The sequence below is a fragment of the Mytilus trossulus genome, chromosome 12 (genome assembly GCF_036588685.1).
Source record: "Mytilus trossulus isolate FHL-02 chromosome 12, PNRI_Mtr1.1.1.hap1, whole genome shotgun sequence".
Lineage (NCBI taxonomy): Eukaryota > Metazoa > Mollusca > Bivalvia > Mytilida > Mytilidae > Mytilus > Mytilus trossulus.
In genome coordinates, this window is record NC_086384.1 from 44,319,403 (window position 1) to 44,335,213 (window position 15,811).

General features: G+C 33.0%; 1 protein-coding gene across 1 annotated transcript; it reads left to right on the forward strand.

Annotated features, from left to right (window-relative positions):
• Nucleotides 1-6,899: 6,899 nt before the first annotated feature.
• On the forward strand, nt 6,900-8,646 carry LOC134692488 (major royal jelly protein 1-like). The gene is made up of 2 exons (XM_063552942.1): nt 6,900-7,018; nt 7,469-8,646. The coding sequence occupies exons 1-2, from the start codon at nt 6,925-6,927 to the stop codon at nt 8,644-8,646; spliced, it is 1,272 nt and encodes a 423-aa protein (XP_063409012.1). The 5' UTR covers nt 6,900-6,924.
• Nucleotides 8,647-15,811: the final 7,165 nt, after the last annotated feature.

Genomic DNA, 15,811 nt, shown 5'->3' on the forward strand with positions numbered 1-15,811 from the left:
TGTTTCTGTCTCTGCCCTAGGTTTTCTATATTTTGTATGTGTAGTGCATCATGACATAAGACATTGTTACGTGTACCATGATGAGCTTTCGTGCAATACTAGTACTGCTGTGTGTATTTTTTACATGGAACATTTGATCAGACTTTGACTTTTTGACTCCTGACCTACATGTATGCACGTTGGGTGTGTCATCATGTTGCAGTGTGTTCCTCGGTATATTACCTTGACCTCAAAATATAATTTTCAATTGACCTTGCTTCTGAATATGTGGCATGTAGATGTATTGTCATAAGATGATGAGTCTATTAGCACGAGAAACTTCATGTGAGCTTGACCTTTGTCCTCAATGTAAAACTTGTATATTTTGTTTGAATTAAATGGAGAATTAACTGTATGAATGGCACTTCTTATATATATTAGATATCTAGATATATTGGTAGTTTTGTGTACCACGATGACCCTTTTCTTAAAATCCGCTTTGTGGTTTTTGTTGACAAGGATCTCTTGACCAGACTATGACTTTTTGAGTCTTGACCTTTGCATATTGGATGTGTCTTTTGGTATGATTACCTTGACGTCAAGTCAGGAGTCTCTACTTTTTGTTAGTCTTGTATGTTTTTACTTGTAAGTTTATTTTATGATTTGTAGTTTGAACTGGTACACATTTTGTTAAGGGCCATCTGAAGCCCGCCTCTGGGCGCGGGATTTTCTCGCTTTGATGAAGATATAAAAAAGAAGATGTGGTATGATTGCCAATGAGACAACTATCCACAAAAGACCAAAATGACACAGACATAAACACCTATAGGTCACCGTACGGCCTTCAACAATGAGCAAAGCCCATACCGCATAGTCAGCTATGAGGACCCATTAGTGGCCTTTGACTGCTTTATGCTCTTTTGACATGGTAACTGTCTCTTTTACACATTCCAAATTTCCATTCTCAATTTTTAAGAATGTTTGTTTCAGATGAAACTATATCCTTTAATTTCCGTGAATATCAAGTAAAAAAATTTACTGCTTCAGTAGCATCGTGTGCTGCCAGTTCTGATAGATAATGCAAAATGTGTCAACCATTTTACCTTAGATTTCATTTCATGGACATGTAGGTATCGATAGTCTGCTTTAACATCATAAAAATTCATACACAGAAGGTATACGCATATCAATAATCTGAACTCAATGCTAAGAACCTTTAAAGTACACTTAGACAGAGAGCTCAATCTAGTGAAACAATTTGTTAAGTTGGTCACATTTAATTTGAAATATCACTGTCTGTTACCAAACTGTACCGAGATCCTGAAAAAAAAATGTCTATTAAAAGAAGAATTCAATGGAAGTAAATAAGCTGATTACTGAAATAAATGTAGAATATGTCTATTAACCACAAATGCCCCTGCTTGTGAAAAAAATGAGTAAACTTCCACATATAGATGCAGGATTCGCGTAATTTTGACCGTTTTGTGACCATAAGCATTGCGAATAAGTTTCAAAACATTTGGCTGAGGCAAATTAAAGTTAAAGAACGGAAGCGAATAGATTCAGCAGTTTTCCTATCTCAAGGCTCCGGGTTGACATTTGTATCATTGGTACTCGTACCACAACTTTTTACATAAAAAAACTCATGAACAGTGACGCCATCGGGACCCAATATCGAACTTAATAGATCTGTGTTATGGGGTAATGTGAATCGTATTATGTTCCTCAAATTTGATTGAGTCAGACTTATTTAAGAGAAAGGAAACGAAAGAGTCAGCACTTCTTATGTTTTTAAAGGGACAAGATAACTCTTGAACGGTAAAAGTGCCACTTCAATTTCAAATTTCAAATTTGATTTTGTGTTGAGGTGGGGATCCCGCTTACATGTTCAACCCCGCCTTATTCGGTATGTATGTGCCTGTGTTAAGTCAGGAGCCTGTAATTCAATGAATGTCGTTTTTTATGTGTTACATACTTGTTTTTCGTTCATTTTTTGTATATAAATTTGTTCGTTTATTTTCTCGTTTGAATTGTTTTACATTGTCATGTCGGTGCCTTTAATAGCTGACTTTGCGGTATGAACCTTGCTCATTGTTGAAGACCGTGTGGTGACCTAGGCTACATTGTATAATTGTTAATTTCTGTGTCATCTAGTCTCTTGTTGAGAGTTCTCATTGGCACTCATGCACCAGCTTCTTTTATATATTGTGCATAAGTTTTGTAGTATTTGGTTGCGGCAAACTAAAGTTAGGAGAGCGGAACCCGTTTTTGTGGGACGTTCAGGACAGACGGACTAGTGTAACTCTTTATGCCCCTAAATCATGGCGCCAACACAGAAGTTCTGACTATTGTGCTGGTGATACACATCCCACTAGCACTGTCATTAACATATGTACACATAATTTTATTATAAAAAATATTCAATCATAATTTTGATTTCTTTATTTTTGGCCGAATGATTATATGCATGCCCTTCACAATGACTGAATGAGTATCAAATTTGACAAATTTATTGTACATAATTATACATTTTATTATATTTTTTAACTTTTTTTCCAACTAATTAAAGCTTACCAACTTATTGATCATCACTTTCCTTTATATGTTTTTTAACATTCTGTTTTGAACAAAAAAAATTGTTACATATACTTCACATGTATTTCTTTCAAATCTGACATTATTAAAAAGCCATTAAATAAAATTCAGTCGAACTTGATAATAAATGTGCAATCAAATATATATGCAAGTCGTCAACTGGTCAAGTGGCTAGATGCACATATCGTTAGCCATATAAACAACATGTCCTAATTGGGTGGTTTTATTAAAACTTCTAGCATAGGCGGATTCAGAGGGGGGCGTTTCCCCTTTCGTGGGAAAAATTTGGTTGATTATAAAGGGAATCATTGAAGCATGACTGTAGCCCCACCCTTAGGGAAAGTTCTGGATCTGCCACTGTCTAGACATATTTACATAAATAAGGGATGAGTAAAGGACAAAAATGAAAACAAAACGACTGAATTTAATAAAAGGATGTTCGATGTACTGTATACTTCGGTTTGTTTTAAAAATCTATACGATGCTTTATTTTTTATCTAGTTTCCTTATCAAAATAAATAAAATGAGAAGATAAATACCTTATAGCTTCCATTACCGTCGATGCTAAAATGTTTAATGTTATAAAACAATTTTAGCGTCTTTGACCTACTTTATCTTTTTATTCGGAGACTTGCGGTTATCTTCTGTTATGTTCAACGGGAACATCGGAATGATCTAGAATAGAACCCAAATGGAACAAAGAAGTTGGGCTGCCGTAACCAAACAACCCGGATGTTGAACCAGTTACCATGGTTTCGAACCAAAGAACCAAGGTTCTGAACCAGAAAACCTAGATGGAGCCAAGGTTTAGAACCAGATTGCCCGGATATTACCTAATTGCATTCGGACTTCTCATGACTTTTTATACCTTCAACGTATTTTCCAAATCATTATTTATTTAGTATATTTATATATAATATATATATAATTGCTATTATTGTATGCATTGTGATATATATTTTCCTTCAATTTTATATGTTAAGCGCTTAGAGTATTATGTTTATTAGATAGGCGCTATATAAAAGCTATGTAATAAATAAATACATAATAATAATAATAATAGAAGGAACATGTACACAAAGAATAAAGTTGAGCAATGTTTTTTAACAAATACGTATGCCGTAAGTAATCCGAAAACTTTTAGGTGTCAGACCACCAATTATAAATTCCTATCTATTCAACCAAATTTTGCAATTTTCACAGCTTTCTAAAAAAATTTTCTTAAGTTTAACTTCATAGAAACCAGGTATATCCTGAATTGTACATGTTTCAGCTTTCTACATGTCAATTTTAAGCATACCTTTAAAGCCTTCTAACAAAATAACTGACCTTTAAATAGAAGTACTCCAAAACAAAAACCTGGTTTTCTGGAAATCTAAAATTAGCATACTATGGAGCGCATTAATCCTCAATTTTTAATGTAAACTCATAGACAAGTAAATTTTGGCTCAAAATGATTTAGATATATTTATCTTTCACCAAAAGTTTCATTTCTGCAAATTTGTTTGTTAGTTTAAGTAAACAAGGACATCAAAAGCACTATTTTGTGTCAGAGTAGGTCTACTTTTACACGTTCTAAATTGGACGGAGTAATTGGTGGTCTGACACCTTTATAGCAGTGATAAGCTCTGTAGTGTTTGAAAAATGTTCTATTGGCTTTTTATAATTTATATAAGTAGTTGATAAATGTGAGAGGATTAAAAGGGATTTATTTTTTGTTTAACCGTTTAGAAAGAATTGTTTTTTCATTCAATGAAATGTTATGTACAAAAGATATTTGTTTACAAAGACAGTCTTTTTTTCTAGGCAAAAGTTTATCACATATTTACAAATATAGTATCTTGTTATTTTGTTTCAATCAGATCAACTGTTTATTGTTTATTTATAAAGTTTGTTTTCATTGGGATGCTATTCCATATCAGCAATAAGACATTTCCAATTGATTCTTTCAGATATACTATATAATGTACATGTATTTATTCATTTGGATTTTAATGACCTAAGTGCCAATTTTTTTATAAACAATTGATAGTGCTACTTTTCCCAGATTGTTATCTCTATTTAGGACTTGACCATTATAAAAAGGTTCACACACATACAATTCACAAAAAAGAAAAGAGAACTAGCGCTGATAAAGATGAACAGCATTAAACACAAATGAATGTAAATCTGAAAAAAATCTGAATTCGCCAGTGTCTGCAGTAATAAAGGCAACAGTAGTATACCGCTGTTCAAAGTAAAAAAATCGATTGAGAGAAAACCAATCCGGGTTACAAACTAAAACATATCGAAACACATCTACTATAAGAGAAAAACAACGAAACCGCAGAATCGACAAAGTAAAAATCTCTTATAATTGGGTAACATGGAGAAATAAATCGACGCGCAACGAACACGCTACCAACTTACACATGATAAACAAAATTCTTCCAGCAATACAAAATATTTAAAGCATTCTTTGCCCCAAAAATGTTTTTCGGATAGAGTCAAATTGTGTATTCGAAGCTGTGGTATTCTTTGTCAATTATATAACAACACTTGACTGACTTGTTCAAGTGAATGAGGTTGGGGTTTGATGTGTTTGACGTGTGAATCAGATTAGTCTGAAAGATGTTCTAGGGGGTACAAATCTGGCGATTTTTAGGGACTAGGCAACACATGAATGTTGTTTGGAGTTAGGAAATCCATGGTTACTTTTGCTTTTCAAGGTGGACATTGTCCTCTATCTTCCAATTACATTGAGTAAATATTGCGACAAAATCATTTCTTTACTGCCATGTTTGTCTGATAAATATCCCTGTTAATTCTCAGTAAACCTTGGTACCAACAGCATCACCAGGTTCCAAGCGTGGGAAAGTAACATTGTGGACTTAAATATTTTTGTGAGCGTTCAACCATCCTCCGACCCGTGACACTGTGGTAATCACACAACATAAAAACAAACTATCAAAAAAAATGGTTGGAAATGAAATAAATCAAAAGATTGGTACGAAGCAAACGAGAAATCAATATAAAAAAGACACAAATCATTGTTGTTTTTTTTCACACATTTCATAAGCTCAGTGTAGAATATCGACAAATATAGTACCTATAAAAAAGAAGATGTGGTATGATTGCCGATGAGACAACTATCCACAAAAGACCAATAACATTAACAACTATAGGTCACGGTACGGCCTTCCTTTTTAAAATGAGCATAGAGCATGACATAAGGAAGTATTGAAATAAGTTCAAAAATAAAAATAAAAAACATAATAAGGAAACATACGTATTTTGTATTTTATTAAAACTATCAACATATAAGATTTAAAGTTAAATATGCCAGACACGCCTATTAGTTACTAGTAGGTAATCTAAGCCGACATTAAAACAAATAACTTTAATATTTCAAATAATATGAAGTTTTATGAACAATAAGTTCAGTAAAAGGTAAATTCACAAAAATACTGAACTCCAAGGAAAATTCCAAACCGAAAGTCCCTAATCAAATGGCAAAATCAAAAAGCTCAAACACACGTTTTCTAAAAAATGATGTATCATTTATATTTCATGTAATGGCTGGTTATTTGTCATCGATCCACTGATAAAAACTAAAGATGTACCTTTTCCTCTACCCAATGTACCGCAAGCATAATATTAAAAGTCTGGTTTATCAATATGCAGATCAAAAGCATATTCAAACGATAAAAGTACTATGGAATTATTGACATTTGCATGCGGAAGTTATTTTCAGTTCCATTCATCAAACTAGAAAAAAAAAGTTTTAACGATTGTTATATAATTTTCGAATAAAAAAAATCAGTGATATTAAAATCAAATTATTTTTTTCTTTTGTTAAAGTCTAAAATAGAAATAAATAAATGTTGTCTTCAAAGACTTGTTAAAAGTCCAGGCTAAAAATTTGAAGAACTAAGAAGAAAAAAACGAGAAAAAATGCCTTTTCCTACAGCTGTCATTTCGGAGGTATAGAAAGGGTTTAAAGAGAATAAAGTATAAAAAGTGTAGATTATTCGGTTAAACATAATAATAAAGAATAGAGGAATATTGGCAAGAAAAATAAAGATTAAAGGTAATGGGACTTTAAATTTTGAAGAAAAGGAAATAACAATAGGGATAATAAATAAAGAATAGAGAATAGTTTGAAAATGAAAGCATAAAGAAATGAACGAATCCCCCATGAAGACCCTCATGTACTATAATTTGATGTTTGACCTGTTCAGTGTTCGACACGTCCATCAACACGGTCACATCTGTGAACGATCGAGCTATTTTTATAGTTTTAATGAAATTAATCATTATTTCTATTTGTTTTACATATAAAAGAAGTTAGTTTTGAATTAACAAGAAGTGATGTTTTACATGTTTACGATGATGACAATACACTTTGTGCTGTTCGTCTTTGGTTTCTGTGTTTTGATAGCTATTGCTCACGCAAACAGATATAGTAAGTATGAAAACAATATTTAAAGAATTTTTTTAGTTGTCAAATTATTTAAAATATCTAATTACTGTTTGGCAAAAAGTGCAAAAAATGGAAAAAAATTGATAGGGAAAAGAGCCAAATTGGAAAAACATAAAGATAAGGTTACATCCACTTCTTCTGCACTTGGGTACAAAGTATAATTAATCCCAGCTCCTTATTTCTATGATAGAAATTGATAACGTGCTAAAATATAAAGAATTTAGAATAATGGTGAAGATAAATAAAGAATATAGAAAATATTTTCTGATTAAAACAATAACATCATTTTACATGTGCATGAATTCAAATTGGTTATCACTGCAGAAAGAAAATGCTTGCAATCAGCCTAATTACTAGCAGTTAATGATTTTACAGTGAATACTAGTATTTTGTTTTTGCGCTTTAATGAATTGCTGTTTATTTTATTTTTAGCACAGAACATTGATGGCAAAACAAAAATTATGCATGAATGGGTGACACTTGAGTATGATTTTCCTTCGCCAATGAAAAGATCGTTAATAGACCGGAAGTTGCTCATTCCTGAAAACCTCGTGCTTTATAATATGGATGGGATAAGAGGACGCATCTTTACAACCATAGGTAGGACATCTAAGCCTGGAATTCCAGCAACTCTGAACACAGTTGTCAAAAGAAACGGAAAATCTTTTTTAAAACCATTTCCTTTCTTGAAACTGAATAGAGCTGGAGATTGCAATAGCATTCAAAGTGCCCAAAGCGTTAAGATAGATCCAAATACGAATTATATATGGGTACTCGACGAAGGAAAAGTGAATAATATAAGATTTTGTCGTAGAAAACTTGTTGGTTATTGCATTAGAACGAGAAAAGAAGTGTTTCGGCATATATTTCCAGACTCGGTTTTATCTGAATCATCAATGCTGTTTGGTCTGACTTTGGATAGAGATCAAGGTATAACTAGGTATGTCTATGTTGTCGATTCTTTTGCAAATAAGCTTATTGTTGTTGATGTGGTTAAAAATGCATCTTGGTTGTTTTCACATCCGTCAATGGTAAACGAAGCTAATGCAGGTAATATAACTGTAAATGGAGAAACGATCTTCAGTAGGGGAGGTATAAATGGTATTTCAACCACATCAGATTTCAAATTTGTTTACTATTTCTGTGTTGCCAGTTTCAAAACGTGGCAAATACCTACAAGTATACTAAGAAACCCTTCCGCTGACAGTAACGAATTTGATGAAAATGTTAGAATGATCGGTATTCGTCAACACCATGCTGTTAGTTTGACTTCCGGAACAAGAAGCTTCTTTTTTCCTGCTCTAGAAATCAATGATATGATAAAATGGGATCGCAAACAAGACATTCTCATAGACGGGAGTGAGGAAGTAGTTAACCTGCGGTCATTACAGAGACTGTCACAAACTACTGCCTTGAATTTCGCAGATGGAATCCACGTAGATAACGGATATCTATATTTTGTTACAAATAAACTCCACAAAGTTCGTTTAGGCAATTTGGATTTTACTGGCGATGATGGGCCTAATTTTACCATAGGAAAAATATTTGTTGGAGAAGAAAGCTACTTGCTAGGTACACATCCCAAATCATATAAGAATAAAGTAACTTAGATTAACAAAGTTATTGTTTTACTTCTTTAATACGATATAACATAATCAATTGCATAACTAAACGCTGGTATGGTTTAAAGGGATCCACACAAAATAATGTAGACATTAGACATTAGACATTATTTTATTTACCAATCATGGGCCCTTGTCAGGCAAGATACATAAACATCATAATACAATGATTATTATAAAACATGCAAGTTATTAGTGAAAATACACAATACACAAAGAATTAAAGTAAAGTAAAATATGAGCAATGTAGGATATTATTACAGTATGAATCATTTAGTGTAATGAGGTCGATTTTATATAAAAAAAGTAGATATAGATTTTATTAACAGAAAATAACAGAACCAGAAATATAGTTTCTCATTTTGTAGTAGTTCTCCTGATGACCAACCCACAGCAGCGAGGAACTTTAATATCTCCACAATGCATAGGTCATCAAGAGTAGGTCATTCAGACCCAGCTACAGATATTATGAGATTATCCCTAATATATGCAATATATGCAATAGATAAGAAACGGGAAAGTGTTCAAAACCCTCATTTTAAACCCAAAGACTCTAACGTACACTGGATATGAATACAAGGAGATGGGGGGAATCCGTCAATGATACAGCAATCAAACGAAAAAAAATAACAAAAAGACGCATGTAGGAAGGTCTGGATGGGATTCCTTCACTTTTATATTCTTTAATTTTATATACCATTTTTCTCTATTCTTATTTATTTTGTCCGTTACCCTATATTCTTAATATTTTAGCACCCCATTATTCTATATTCTTTTTTTTTTTAAACTGAGAATGGAAATGGGGAATGTCTCAAAGAGACAACAACCCGACCATAGAAAATACAACAGCAGAAGGTCACCAACAGGTCTTCAATGCAACGAGAAATTCCCGCACCCGGAGGCGTCCTTCAGCCGGCCCCTAAACAAATATATACTAGTTCAGTTATAATTAATGCCATAATAATTTCCAAATTGTACACAAGAAACTAAAATTAAAATAATACAAGACTAACAAAGGCCAGAGGCTCCTGACTTGGGACAGGCGCAAAAATGCGGCGGGGTTAAACATGTTTTTGTCTATTCTTTTTTCCCCCTTTTTTCTGCACTTTTTACCCATAATTCTCTATTCTGTAAACCCCTGCCAGACCCTCATGTAGGACAACATGCAATCGTCTACAAAAGATCATTGTCTATACAATATGTCAAGCTGTAATCATCTCAAACAATAAAAAAATAACACAGTTATCAGGCTTAAAGTTGTCAATTCATCAAACAATAAGAAATCTGCCATTAAAACACAATTCATCAAAAAACGAAAACATTTAAGATATCACATACGATACATACTGTTGTAACAATAAAAACTCGCTCGTCCCTTATCTAACTGTAGAACAGGTAACAAAAACACAAAATGAGTAACTAATTATACCTTATTAAAGAAATTCAATGCTCGTGTTACTGAAAGCAAACTCAAAGCTCTTACCCTGCTTACAAGGGCTTGTTTAGTGGGTCAGACGAGGTTTTACTGTCAATGGCGATCGCTATCCTATATAAAAAAAAAACTCATGTGCCGCAGAAGGGTAAGCAAATTCTGCTCCACATGTGGAACTCGTCGTATTGCAAATGAGCCTACTGTACACGAATGACAGTTGACCGGTCTGTTCCATGCGAAGAGTTTAGTAATTTCCTAGGCACCAACCAAAACCACGTGAGTCGATGCTCAAAACCTGTGATTCTCTGGATGTGTACTCATGACAAAAGAAAACCAACTAGTATGGTTAGAATTAGATATACATTGTAATAAATCCAAGATGTAAACATAGTTGCTAATGATGAAAAAAAAGAACTAATCAAAAACTGATATATGATTCTACTTAGGTCGAGGTAAAACATATTTTCACAGGGGCTCGTATTCCAGTCGGCAGTATGTGCAAGTTGACTGACATGCCTTCTAGATTGTTCATCAACAGTTCTTATGATTTAAGCTCTTTTAAACTGATTTATATAGTTTGTTCTTCTATCTGCTATGCTGTACATGTAACATTACTGTCCCAGGTTGGGGGAGGGGAGCGCTCACAAACATGTTTTACCCCGACACATTCCTTATGTGTCTGTCCCAAGTCAGGAGCCTGAACTTCAGTGGTTGTCGTTAGTTCATGTCTGTCATATTTGTTTTCGTAAATTTGTTTGTTATACATTAGGCCGTTAGTTTTCTTATGATTGAATTATTCATATTTTTCATGTCGGGTCGTTTTGAGCCGACCTTACGGAATGGATTTTCCTCATTGTTGAAGGTCGTACGGTTGACTATAACTGCTTACATCCACTTCACTTAAAATTTGGTTGATAGTTGTCTTATTGGCAATCATATCACATCTCTTTATTTTATATTATAAATAAGTAGCATCCATCTGTCCCTTGTCCAGCAAAGAAGGGCAAATACACGTGGATTTATATATTTTCGTGGGTATCAGTTTTCGTGAATTGAGGTAAAGTTGCATTTTAGTGTATATTTGATTTCGTTGATTTGACAACGTCTGCATACAAGCCTATAGAAAAATTGCAATTCATTTAACATTGAAATTCGTGGTTCGCCTGTATCCTATATAATGCGTATTTGAAGTGAACACTTATTGCCAAAAAAATAATGACAAGTATGCTGTAAACAACAAAAATGTCATGTTCATATGAAGTACTTATTAAAGAAAATGAAGATGCTGATATTATTACTGTCACCATGGAGACAACTCGTATAAATAAACATCAAAGTGACATCTTTATCAAGATCTTGCAGCTGTAATATATAATTGTTCTTTGTCAGTAACGGTGACACCGACTAATTATAAGTATCTGGAAATCGGTATAACATCATCAGTATAAAAAACGGCAAACTCTTTGCTTGGCAAGATTTATTTATTATACATTTATACAAATTTAGATAAAAGATTCTCGAAAAAGAGCAGGGCCCGTATGCATAAAGCTACTTAAGTTAAGATTTTCCTTAGTAAACACTTAAGTTAAGGAAACTCCGCCCTTTTTATCTAAGTGGTATGCATAAAAAATCTTAAACTAAGTATTTCCTAAGTAAAATCTTAGTTGCTTTAAGTCACGCCCACAAAACTTAAGTGGTATGCATAAAACTCCTTATACTAAGGAAACGCCTAAGATAACACTTAAGTCTAAGGTACCTATAGAGCTTCCTTAAATTTTCCAAATTAGTTAAAAATCAATTGAGAGTATGCGTCTTTTGCAGAACATTAATAGGTAACCTACAATTAAATTCATTAAAAACTATATAAGGAATAAAATACTAATTATTCGTTTATTTTATTGCTAAATATTAACGATCATCGTAATTTTCTTCAAATCACGTATACGCAACAAATCAAGAGATAACAGTGACAGTGGGTAGTTATATACTATTTCCCATATCTCGTGTGTATACCGAAAAGTACTCAGTTTTCATACTCATGTAATTCATGGTTCTATTTTTCTTTCGTTTACTCTGTTCGTGCACGTTTTTTAAATTGTTTAAATACACCGTGCGGGTATCATTTGTAACCGTAGGTTAAAACAGAATCAAGGAATGAAGAGAGGGCATGAACAGCCACATTTTTTTTATATCATGTGTGTGTGGGTTTATTTTTGTTGTTGTTGTTTGGTTTGTTTTGGGGTTTTTTTGTTTTTTTTTTGGGGGGGGGGGGGGGGGGGTGTCATTTGAATTTTCAATTTAGTTTTATTTTAAAGATGTAGGGCATACCCTACATTTTTTTCATTTACAGGAGCAAAATCAAATTATTTTTAAGACCTACCCAGAGGTGGATTTCTTTCATAAAAGGGGTTGGGTGTGGACATGGACCTCCATTGTGTTGAAACAATTATAAGTTGATTGTTTATGAAATCACTGTTACGGCAGTCCCAAGTCCCCACTGCTTCACCTCATGGAATTTCTTTATTTATGTAAGATCATATATATATATATATAAAAGGTATTTATGATACCTAACTCGTATCAATATTTTTTTCATATTTCCTGATATATTCAATGAGATATTTTGCGGTTTCGAAAAAAATGCTAAGTACCTTAAGATGTTGAGAATATGCTTCCTGTATTAATTTGTTTAAGTACTGATTGTTTGACTTTTGAAAAATGCCCTAGTTTGTTTATAGATTCATGGGGAAAATTTCTACCCTTCCCCCTGTTTTTTTTGTTGTAAAAGGGAAGTGATAAAAATGTTAATTTCACATCACAATAGATTTTTTTCAAATGTAAGCAATGGGTCTGGTAAGGGAGATGTCAGCGCATAATAAGCTGAACTATTAGTAAACATTTTATTGAAAAAAGTGTTTTGTAAAATGATTTGCCTACAATGCTACCCTTAGTCTTGTGCTACGCCACTGAAACCTTGATCATGTTTTGTTGGAGTTTTAAATATATGGTTGAATCCAGAAAATATTACACCCATTAAAACATGATTAAAGATTAAGTAGAGGAAAGTCTTGGATTACCGAAATATTTTCCTCCAATGCTCATCCGTCGAAACATCTTATTTCAGTAAGTACAATTATATCTATCATGAACTTTGCCCATTAGTAACAGAGAACTATATTTGGTAAAAATTTACATAAATTTACCAAATTAATGAAAATTGTTAAAAATTTACTATAAAGGGCAATAACTCCTTAAGGGGTCAATTGACCATTTAGGTCATGTTGACTTATTTGTAGATCTTACTTTGCTGAACATTATTGCTGTTTACAGTTTATCGCTATCTATAATAGTATTCAAGATAACCAAAAACGGCAAAATTTCTTTAAAAATTACCAATTGGAGGGCAGCAACCCAACAACCAGTTGTCCAATTCATCTGAAAAATTCAGGGCAGATAGATATTGACTTGATTAACAATTTAACTTCTTGTCAGATTTGCTCTAGATGCTTTGGTTTCATAATTATAAGCAAAAAACTGCATTTTACCCCTATGTTCTATTTTTAGCCGTGGCGGCCATCTTGGTTGAATGGCCAGGTAATCGGACACATTTTTCAAACTAGATACCCCAAAGATGATTGTGGCCTAGTAGTTTCAGTGGAGATTTTGTAAAAGATTACTTAGATTTATGAAAAATGGTTAAAGATTGCCTATAAAGGGCAATAACTCCTAAAGGGGTAAACTGACCATTTTGGTCATGTTGACTTATTTGTAGATCTTACTTTGCTGAACATTATTGCTGTTTACAATTTATCTCTATCTATAATAATATTCAAGATAATAACCAAAAACAGCAAAATTTCCTCAAAGTTAAACTAGATACCCCAAAGATGATTGTGGCCAAGTTTGGATTAATTTGGCCAAGTAGTTTCAGAGGAGAAGATTTTTGTAAAAGATTACTTTTATTTACGAAAAATGGTTAAAAATTGACTATAAAGGGCAATAACTCCTAAACGGGTCGACTGACCATTTTGGTCATGTTTGACTTATTTGTAGATCTTACTTTGCTGAACATTATTGCTGTTTACAGTTTATCTCTATCTATAATAATATTCAAGATTATAACCAAAAACAGCAAAATTTCCTCAAAATTACCAATTCAGGGGCAGCAACCCAACAACCGATTGACCGATTCATCTGAAAATTTTAGGGCAGATAGATCTTGACCTAATAAACATTTTTATCCCATGTCAAATTTCCTCAAAATGCTTTGGTTTTTGAGTTATAAGCCAAAAACTGCATTTTACCCCTTTGTTCTATTTTTAGCCGTGGTGGCCATCTTGGTTGGTTGACCAGGTCACGCCACACATTTTTTAAACTAGATACCCCAAAGATGATTGTGGCCAAGTTTGGATTAATTTGGCCAAGTAGTTTCAGAGGAGAAGATTTTTGTAAAAGATTACTTTAATTAACGAAAAATGATTAAAAATTGACTATAAAGGGCAATAACTCCTAAACGGGTCAACTGACCATTTTGGTCATGTTGACTTATTTGTAGATCTTACTTTCGACGGACAACGGACGCCAAGTGATGAGAAAAGCTCACTTGGCCCTTCGGACCAGGTGAGCTAAAAAAAAGAAAAAAAACCATGAATAACATGAGTATAAAAACTGAGTAATTTTCGGTATACACACGAGATATGGGAATACTATATAACTACCCACTGTTATCTCTTGGTTTGTTGATTATGCGAGATTTGAAGAAAATTACGATGATTGTTTATATTAATTAAGCAATAAATAAACGAATGATTAATATTTTATTACTGATAAAGTTATTAATCAATTTGATTGTAGATTAACTATTATTGTTTTCCAAAAAAACGCATACTTTCGATTGATTTTAAACTATTTTTGAAAATTTAAGGAAGCTCTATAGGTACCTTAGACTTAAGTGTTATCTTAGGCGATTCCTTAGTATAAGTTTTATGCATACCACTTAAGTTTTGTGGGCGTGACTAAAAACAACTAAGATTTTACTGAGGAAATACTTAGTTTAAGATTTTTTATGCATACCACTTAGTGAAGCATTGTTAGACTAATCTTATTAGCATGTCCATAGGCGATTCCAACGGGGGTTTTGGTTGATTATATTGGGAATCACTGAAGCATGACTGCCCTCTCCTTTATGTCAGTCAGCGCGTCCACTCTTATGAAAAGTCTGTGTCCGCCACTGATGTCTGTAAGATTAAAATGATTCAATCCACACTAGATAGACGCAATGGAGTATTTGAAGTAGCATTTCATAAAATAAAGAAATAAAAATGGGGGGGGGGGATCTTCCCTCGATATGTGGCCGGTTGATTTTTTTCTAGAAATGTCCCAGTTATTTTTAGGAAACTAAATCAATATTAATAGATAAACATCTTACAGGTTTAGCCTGTGAATAATTGCGTCTATTATATCATCCATGAAATCTTTAATTGTGTTTGTATTTCAAGATGTATATATACAAAATAAGTACTGTTTTATGATGTTTTTTGTTGTGTGCAAATATAATAGCATTCTTTTATGCAACCATCTTTATACGTAGAATTTGAAGCAGTCGATAGCAAAACAACAAGTGCGCATTTCAAACGGGACTGTCGTACGACTATTAGAAAAATAGATAGATTGATATTTTTCTAGTTTTTGTTTATTTTGAAGATTTCGTTGTAAACTTTT